General features: G+C 34.9%; 1 protein-coding gene across 1 annotated transcript; it reads right to left on the reverse strand.

Moving 5' to 3' along the window:
* Window positions 1-1,091: 1,091 nt before the first annotated feature.
* On the reverse strand, window positions 1,092-9,575 carry LOC105340343 (potassium channel subfamily K member 16). The gene is made up of 5 exons (XM_011446348.4): window positions 8,832-9,575; window positions 8,274-8,435; window positions 6,011-6,343; window positions 5,075-5,247; window positions 1,092-2,166 (listed from the first exon to the last, which is right to left on the reverse strand). The coding sequence occupies exons 1-5, from the start codon at window positions 8,989-8,991 to the stop codon at window positions 1,990-1,992; spliced, it is 1,005 nt and encodes a 334-aa protein (XP_011444650.1). The 5' UTR covers window positions 8,992-9,575; the 3' UTR covers window positions 1,092-1,989.
* Between the last annotated feature and the right edge of the window lie 383 nt (window positions 9,576-9,958).

Genomic DNA, 9,958 nt, shown 5'->3' on the forward strand with positions numbered 1-9,958 from the left:
GAAATAAGCTATGTATGGTTAACGATTCCATATTTAAGGTACCACATTCGCCTGATAAGAATGATAACTGCATAAAGTTTTTCCGTTAGAAAAATCGGAAAGAAATGTTTCCTGTCAAACATGTACCATCAACAACTCGTAATACATGTGCATTACAAATATAACACATGTTTCCTGTCAAACATGTACCATCAACAACTCGTAATACATGTGCATTACAAATATAACACATTGGTCTATGCTATTTATATAAATAAGTTTACGAGAAAGACAATTAAAAAAATACAGCCTCAATAAACAAGAAAATGTATTTTAAAAAAATCATAAAAAACCACCACAAAATATAATAGTATTTTTATACTGTTTACAAAGGTCTTGAATAATTTGACAATGACAATTGCCATCGATCCCTCCAGATCAATTACTACAGTCAGTCCTAAGTTTCTCTCACTTTTTGATGAATTTGAACAAAAATACAAATACAGCGCTATACCTGTCAATGAAGTATAGTTGAAATCGATGTTCGTTGGAAGATTTCTTCACTTACAATTCATCTATCTTTACCTGGAGAAATTAACATGAACGAAAACAAAGGAGAAGAGCGTACAATGCCTGTCGAATCCCCCGCACCTAGGATATTTAAACGACTTGCGTACATCTCATATAAAAGATTCTTACATTTGAAGATGTGCACCCGTACGTGTATAATATACAACTGCATTATCTGACCATTAGCAAACATATATTTATACTTATCCTCTTATTTTCATTTCTATGATTATTTTCTTAACTTTACAACGTGATCTCAAACAATCTTTGACTGTACTAACGCTATTGTTTATTAAACAATTATTATTATTATTGTTTATTATTTTGAATGAGCAAGATCATTATGTATTTTTTGTCGTTATCTGAAGAGTTTGTTTCCAAAATAATTCTGGATCTATTACATAAAAATTCTATCACAGTAAATGATCAAGATTTAGGCACAATACGTCGTGTGGCTAAATTTGGAAACCTATATTTCTTGTGTTTTTAGAATGAAAACACGTTATTGACATGCATCGTGAAAATACCATAAACAATGTAAACAAGACAAGAATACATATTTTATTTACATTCGAACAAGGTCCTTTTTAATTGCTTCAATTAGGAGTTATGTAATGCTTATACGCCCCTGTCCTTTCTTACGGAGATTTATAATGGAGAATATTTACATCTTTTCTCCATTCGGAAATATTCGGGACACCTCACACAATTGTTCAATGTTATCCGGTTATTTTTCATTCATTTGCAATGCAAAATCCCTGTAGACTTTCTATTTTGGGTTGTGTATTGAAACTTGAAGCGGCAGAGGGGGTGCATCAAAACAAAAAATCTGGTTCTAGTGGATAAACGTTGTTTGGGCACGAAGGTATTTATAATTACCGAGATATTAAGCAAAAAGTGGTTGAAGCAGAAACTTAGGACAGAGTATAGTATAGAGAATTTTAACTACTACAAAACGACCAAAATTAATGTTATTTTAATATAGGTAAAAAACGCAAGATATGTTTCATCTAATTCTTCAACGTATAGATTCGTCGAGATTGAAAAAAATTGACTAATCTCGAGAAATGTGTGTTGTGAAAGGGATGACCAGTTTATTTTAAAAATGTGGGAATTTGTAACCAACCCTAATGTGTGTATTATGAAACAAAACAATTCAATTATCAAACAAGGAATGGATCACATGACCATGCTGACACACTTTACATTGTTCTTTCTTATAAAGAATGATCCATATTGTTAATGATAATCTTTTCAAATAAATTAAACCAAATTACGTTTTGGAAGTTAATAAGATATACATGAATAAGAGTTGTTTTGCCATGTACGCATTATGTTGTATCACACAAGTTGCAAAGCAGAACACCTCTCTCTCTCTCTCTTTCTCTCTCTCTCTCTCTCTCAGCAGCTTTAAGGTTTCACAATCAGAACATGTTCTTTCTAACTTTCGTCTAGTTGAGCTATACGTAGCAGGGTCACGCTCCCTGTCTCCTGATCAATGCCGTTAGAGGGCGCTTCCCACACTTTGCCCTTTACGCTAGATTTGACGTTCGCCGCTGTTTTGTAGACAGACTTGCCGGTTTTTGATAATTCTTGTTGTAGTCTAGACACCTCTGCCTGAAAGTCAAATAAGAAACTTTTAACCATTTTGATAATATTTGTTTGTATTTTTTGGTTATCGTTTTCCTTGTCTTATCTTAAAAATACAAACTTAGCTGATCAATTGCGTTGATAACGTTTCCGACACTTCGCTTTAACTATGTTTTACTGTATGCAAAAAATCTGTGTTATGTTGGCTCGTTTTATGTTGTTGCGTACATAAATTTGATGAATAACAAAACAAAATGAAATGAGTCAAACACTTTTATACTGTTTAAGCATTGTAAACAATAAAAATGAAGTAATAACATTTTAATAAAGAATTGTTTAAAGTGTTTGGTCCGATTTTATATACGCTTTTAATCGATGATTATGTTAATTTATGAATAATATTATACAATCCGAAATATCTGACATTTCGTGGCCTAAATATGATTTCGATATTTTACATATGTCAGGAAAACGCCAGAACCGGCGTCATTAGGAAAAAAAAATGGAAATTCGCCGCCCCTAACTGGAGGCGGCGTTGTCGTCTCGATTTTAAATAATGGCGAGATGAATCACTAAGTTGTAATTAGCACCCCTAGATAACTATTGCAACACGACGCAAAGCGGAGGATGACAGCGGTTTTCGAGGGGTGTCAATTTCAACTGTTATCCTCCCAGTCCCACTATTTACCGTCTTTCTTGGAAGAGGTATAAAGAGTAAGTGTTGAAATAATTTACAGTGTCCGGGTTGTGGTCTTCCTCTCCTTTGTGATTGTTAAAAAAATACATGATGTAAAATTACACTGATTTCATTAAATGAAATACCGTTTGGCGAAAGGGAGATAATTTTCTGGTGACCTTTTTTTTTTACGTATGACTCAACAATTTTCGTTATTTCATTTCTTTAAAAGTGAAAAAAATAATTAAAAAATTTTCTATGACTGAATTTCAGGCTTTAAATTTTCAGTACAACCTGTTGTAAGCAATATTGTAAAGTATCCATTAAAATAATACGTTCTTTTCTTTTTGTATTGTTCGTGCAAATACAAAAAAAAATGTGAAAATTTGATACAGTGTGACTTACATCTGTAAACAAATTTGCATATATGATCGGTAAAACTGATGTCAGTAAACACTGAATGTAGTGGTATTAACTTTGATTTTATTAAAATAATACGACCTTTCCTAAGACCCCATTTACCTACTGTAGTCGATCTGAACTATCAAGCACGTTGCACACATTTCTCAAACTTAGGCGCGCATCCTTAAACAGCACATACATGTACACTCAACAAAACTTCTAAGCGTTCACCCTAATAAATAAAATAATTTTGAAATAATGAAATAAAATGTTGTGAAATTGTCAACGTTTTGGTAACTGATATGTCTTCGCATCAATAGCACATATAAAATAAAACAACACCGATTGAAATAATTTACCCGTGAAAAAACGTCAAAACATAAAATTGGTATTTTTCTGCGCATGCTTAATATGACTGTCATTATTTTGTGATTGATTTTAGTCTTTGGTGATAGTTGAAAAGAAAACCACTTAACACTTAAACACCCCTGCGAATGTGTTCGGAATGTTTTCTTTATCGTTGCTAAGTATGTAATAAATCCAGAGGTGCTCGAATGAAAGTTCACGAGACTTCACCGAGATTTGTTCAGTTCCTGTGAAATTTGGAGCGGAAGTATAAGTGTTCGGATAATATTCTCAAAATACGTTAGTACTGGCCGATTTTCATATCATATCCTACTTCGATTTATGTTAAAACATCAAAATCTTTTAAGATGTATGTCTTATTTCACCATCTAGCGGTTATTTAAATTAAACGATGATATTCAGAACAGAGTTATCGTTCGTGTTCAACCACGTGTAGAGAGGTTGAAAATATAAACATTGGGTTGCTTAATAAATGGCGGTTGATGCTTTTGGTATGCATTACCATGCTTTTTAAAAAATGAATGGATGTCTGTTTTGAATTAAAACTTAGTATATCGAGCCAATTTCAAGGAACATTCTGCATAAAATAGAAGAGTCTGTTTCACTACTGATGTTATTACTAGGTCAGGCGCAGGTCGAAAATTAATTTTTAGGGGGGGGGGGGATCTCTACTACGCATTGTTGCAACACCTGGAAAAAAAACTATTTTTTGTATTGTCACATTTATTTCTAAAACACATTTTATCCACCAATTAATGAAGGTAAAGTTTAAAATCAATAAATCTAGAATTTATATTTGACTACAAGTACCTAGATTCTATAAAATAGACTATAAACACGATGCGCGATTTTTACTGCAAAACTGAAAGGGTCAAATCAAACCACGTGGTCTAAAAATTAAATGACAATAACCTTCGCAGGGGTGTTAAAGGTCAACATGTCGCAACCTGAGGTCAAGGTCAATGCATTGTTCTTAACAATTTGAAAGTTCAGTGGAAATCAGTCACCCTGACGGCAAGACAAATGAGTGTGTTTATTTTATATATGAAATACATTATACTGGGTGAACACTTAAAAGTTATGCCGAGTGTATACTAAAGTTCCACACGCCATGTAGGTTCCCTTTTCTAAACATTCCCATGATGCAGTTTGGTTTGTTTGTTTTTTGTTTTTTTTGAACATATTTTTGTATGCCCATAAAGAAAATATTTTATTTAATTTGAGTATTTACAACTTTAAAAGGAGACCAATCTGCTGGTGTTAATTGGCGAAAGTCTATAACTTTCTGAGATAATTGGTTTGTTTACAAAATTATTTGATACTGTAAGAGCGAAAAAATATCGGACAAATATGTATAAGCAGAGACATAAATAAGTTGCCAATCACTGTTATTATGTCTCTGGTATAAGTATTATATAAGAGATATATATATATGCGTCATTTTATGCCACCTTTATGTATTTTGTATTCGAGAACTTATCACAGATTTACCTCTAGTTTCTCTTTTGTGAGTCGCTCCATTTCTTCAGCCTTCTTAATGAATACATTGGAGATGTAGTTTATTAGAAGCGATAAGTAGGCCAGACCGAACAGAATCCACACGTAGGTGACCACACGGTACACGTCCTCCAGACCACGGGTACCCAGGCTGTTCTCCGACATAGCTGTCATTCAGAGAGAGATGTTCAAAAAATGTCAACCAAGAGAAAATATCGTCGTAAAGCACTAATTACGATGCAACAAAATATTTAGCAATAATTATCATTTAAAAGATTTTTTTATCTCTTCTTATTTAAGATGCATGCATAATTGCATATGTGTAGATCTATATTTACGGGTATTTAACTATTTATCTCTACATTTCAACACTAAATCTACCTTTTTTTTGTTCACGTCAACTTTTGATATTTCATTATATTTTACCCATTTGTACTGATTATGCAAGTAACCCAATAATCACATCCATTATGATTTGTTGGAATTTACTCTTAATTATGAGACTATGTTGTAACATATCATAGGCGACGGAACCGGGAGGGGGGGGGGGCTTACCCCCCCCCCCCCCCCCCACCACTTTTTTGGAAAATTTAGACCTAACCATTAGGCACATAGCATAATAGAGGGTTCAGCCCCCCCCCCCCCCCACTTTTTCTCGCAGCAAACATAATTGATCTGGAATTTACCTTGAAAAGATTGAAGTATTGAAAAGTTGTAGTTACAGGTATAACCCCCCCCCCCCCCCCCCCCACGGATGAGGATTTTCATGATTTTGGGAATTAGGATTTGTCAAGATTTCTGAGGATTAGTCTAGCCCCCACTTTCAATTTGCTTCTTCTAAATTTAATCACGTGACCGACCGATATTTATTTCGCCATAAATGTCAAAGAATAATAATCACGTTTACTATAAATTAAAACACGCGAGTACCTGCTATATAATCTCCAAATCCTATAGTACTGAGAGTAACGAAGCAGTAATAGAGCGCCTCCAGGACCGTCCAGTCCTCGAAGTAGCTGAAGGCGGAGGCTGGGAGGATGAACAGGATGGTCAGCCCCAGCATCACAATCAGTACCATGTTCAACACCTTGTTGACTAGCGGCTTGGCCGAGCACAGCCTGCACTTGTTGACCCGGGTAGAGAGCCGCGTCAGCAACTGACCCAGGTAGTTCAGCATGATTAGGGTGATGGGGATCCCGATCAGGGCGTAGACTACCAGCGCCACCTTGCCGGGATACGTCCGGGGAGCGAGGTTTCCGTAACCTGGAATAAACCGAAAGAACGTACATCTGAATTATACACCTATAGATACATGTACAGTTCGATCTGAATTATACACCTATAGATACATGAACAGTTCAGTCTGAATTATACACCTATAGATACATGAACAGTTCAGTCTGAATTATACACCTATAGATACATGAACAGTTCAGTCTGAATTATACACCTATAGATACATGAACAGTTCAGTCTGAATTATACACCTATAGATACATGTACAGTTCAGTCTGTCGTCGATACAATCTCACCTTCTCGGAAGTTTCCGACAGAGCTAAAAAAAAACCCACTCCGAGGTTTGATTTTTCAGTTGTCGGAAAGGCCCGAGAAGTAGAGTGTGTTGTCGTGAAACTGATGACATAACATGATATAATGACAATGTTCTTTAGCTTTATAATTGACATTGTGAAGATGAGGCGAAGGAGGAATTGGACACTACCTTCTTATAGCGTTCTTTCTTTAAAAAAAAAACCTGACTACATCTTTAAAATATATTTTTTTTCTTCGATTGTTTAATGTTACAGCACTGTTAAAGGGGCATGGTCACGATTTTGGTCAAAAATTATTTTCCGATTTTAATGTTTACAATGATTCAGTAAGGCAACCGAATAGAGTGTCATTCGTTGAGCTATAAGCGAGTTACAGGGCTTGCAATTCTTTGCGATGTAAACAAAGCTTTTTGTTTACATTTTGAATATTGAAGTGAATATTCCAGTTTTAGACCTTAAATGAACGTGTAAAACGTATGAAACTGTATATTTATGCTTAAAATGAATATGAAGATAAAGAAATCAGCTTGAAAAAGATTTTTTACTAGTATATTGAACCTAAGTAAACAAAAACAGGACACGAACCTTGTTTTCATGACAAAGAATTGTGACCCCTGTATCTTGCTTATAACTCTACGAGTGACTTTCAAATTTCATTTGAACATTATTGTAAATAATAAAAACAGAAAAATAAAATTTGACCAAAATCGTGACCATGTCCTTTTAAGTTAATGACGAGGCGTCAATGTGTAATCTGTAAATTATGAGTTTTAGTCCGATTGGGATCTTTTTTTTTTTAACATTTTCCTTTAATATAAAGATATTTGAAAAACATTTCATGACCGACTGGCGAGATTTGATATTTTAAAACCATTAAATCTAGGCAAAAATCCCACATTCCACCTTTAAAGTTTAAACATTCCATAACTTAATCCTTATCAACTCACTATGTTAAATAATTTTATTGAATCTATATGTCTGATATTGTAAGGAAAACCTGATTAACTTTGGGTATATTATTAAGGTGGTATGACATCATCACAAATAGGCTGATCGAAACGAAATTTCGTTTTATTGAGAGGATGTTATCGACGGCAAAATGAAATAATTCCATAGCCGAGTGGATAAAGTGTCGGGCTTCTGATTCGCATATCCCGAGTTCAAATTCTGCAGGGGATCTTGTTGTTACTTACTGAATTGGATATTTAAGATATTCATTTTTTCCAAACAACAATTTTTCCGACATATTTATCATTATAACTTTCATAATAAAATAATTTACTGTTAAGTTAAGTGACTTATTCCAGGTGTGTAATTCCACCTTAACCTAAAAATGTCAATGACGTAGAAACCTTTCAATAAAAGAGAACAAAAAACAAATACTAGGTCAAATGTATTAACATGTGGGTTTGTTTCGAGATTCAGCTTACCTCAGAGTAATGTTTACAGATTATAGTTTTCAAGATAATGAATTTCAAAAAGATAACAATTATTAATTAAAATGCACACAATTTTAGCCTGCAGCTTTTGGCAGTGATAGCAACTCTTTGAAAGAGAAATGGATTGTAATCTATGTCAGAGTTATCTCCCTTATTGGGGGTACAAACTACCTTAACCCACCAGCTTTACGCATGCGTCATCACCTATAGTAGTCACGACCGTGACAACGAAAGAAAAGGCGCCAGTGAAATCCCACTGGGTGTACACTGTTCTGTTACGTAGAGTGTTCAGTGCAAACGTGAACTCCTGATTCACCTCGCGTAATACCCCAATCAGATCCTCGTGGTCCAGGCAGCTGTGGTTACCTGTGTCAAAAGGAGTTTATCTTTATTAGAACAACAGTCTTTGTTTAGACCTAAATCAAAAATCACCACGAAATGTCACAAGTTAGTTACTACACGTGACTAAAGCATTTTTTGTAAATCAAGTGAAAACGAAGTCAAATGTCCTTGGGCTTTTGTTAGAAGAGCATGCATTCCAGACATATTGTGACAAGAAAACAACCATTAGTCGTATTGTTATCGAAAATGTCAATTCGTAATGGAAAAAGGTTCACTTCCGCTATGACATTAGTACTAGAATTCCAACTAGAAATTCCAATGGGAAAATGTTTCAACAATTGCATTAGTTCAAACGAAATATTATGAAAAAGAAAGGGGAAAATAACTACTTGTACAAAGGGCAATGAATTACTTGGATACCTATGAAGTTTTTGAGGAATGCCTCTAGCTGGAGGCGTCGTTCTATTTCTGGATCGCCCTCAATATGGCTGAAGATAGCAGCTCCCACGCACAAGTAAACGACCACCAAAACAAACAGAACTACCATCCGCTTCCACCCCGGACCGTCCGACGTCATCATCGAGGGGGGCACGGTATTGCTGGTCCAAGACTTTTAGGTAACGTCAATCCTTAGATTCTCCATCTAGGTCACTACGTCATCAGTTTCAAAATTTTAAATTCACATCCTTTTCGAACATTCTGATTGACAATGATAGGTTCTCAGTTTTGAAAATATCACTGTCTGGATTAAAGTTTCTCACAGAAATGTTACGTATCTTTCCACGCTGTTCTTTATTCTGGGGAATCTGGCAGGAACTGGGATGAGATGGTATCACTGCCGAGGGCGAGGTTTTCGATGTGTATTGTTTACTACAGTGATGCCGATTTCCGAAGCACCAGTCGTACAGTGAGTCGCATGCCTATAGTAGACTTCTCCAATAGTGTCACCAATTGCTATTTTCACATCTCCCCGGCTGTGGAAGCCGGGGATTTAACAAATTGTCTCTTTCATCTCTGCGACGTGCAATTGTTGTCTGCGACAATTACTCAAAAGTAATTACTCAGTGAAAGAATTTCAAGCATTCTTGCGATTCAGTCAGGACAATATTCTGTAACGCTACTTGAAATATTCATTTGTAAAAGAGATCGACTCAATTATATATCCTATGGATAAAGAATTCTCTTTGATTCAAACGTGTTGGTTACATGACTAAACTCGTATATCTTTAATTAAGTCAGACTTATAGGCATGCTTTTTAGTTAATGGTTTTGAAACTATTTACGAACTGAAATAATAAGTCTTTGTATTACGACTGTTGGAAGGTTTCAGACGTTGCAATTGACCGGAGGAACTTTGTTTATCTTGCGTGGCGAAATACATTGCAGATTTGAATTAGGTTTCCAGTATATTCTATCAAGATGTATGAAGAAATTTTGAGTTAAACAAACAATAAAAACAAGTATAATTTTATAATTTTTTTTCCTTTTCATCTAACAATGGATCTGTAAGTCATTAGATTGTCTCTTCATGAGTTCGAATCCTGTTT

This window comes from Magallana gigas, chromosome 6, assembly GCF_963853765.1.
Source record: "Magallana gigas chromosome 6, xbMagGiga1.1, whole genome shotgun sequence".
Classification (NCBI taxonomy): domain Eukaryota; kingdom Metazoa; phylum Mollusca; class Bivalvia; order Ostreida; family Ostreidae; genus Magallana; species Magallana gigas.

Bases quoted from the DNA above. Each gene is read 5' to 3' on its own strand.
- LOC105340343 (XM_011446348.4), bottom strand. From the start codon at position 8,991: ATGATGACGTCGGACGGTCCGGGGTGGAAGCGGATGGTAGTTCTGTTT. The intron at 8,436-8,831 runs GTATCCAAGTAA...CTTTTGACACAG, and splicing joins ATTCCTCAAAAACTTCATAG to GTAACCACAGCTGCCTGGAC. The intron at 6,344-8,273 runs GTGATGACGCAT...GGTTTATTCCAG, and splicing joins CACGGTCGTGACTACTATAG to GTTACGGAAACCTCGCTCCC.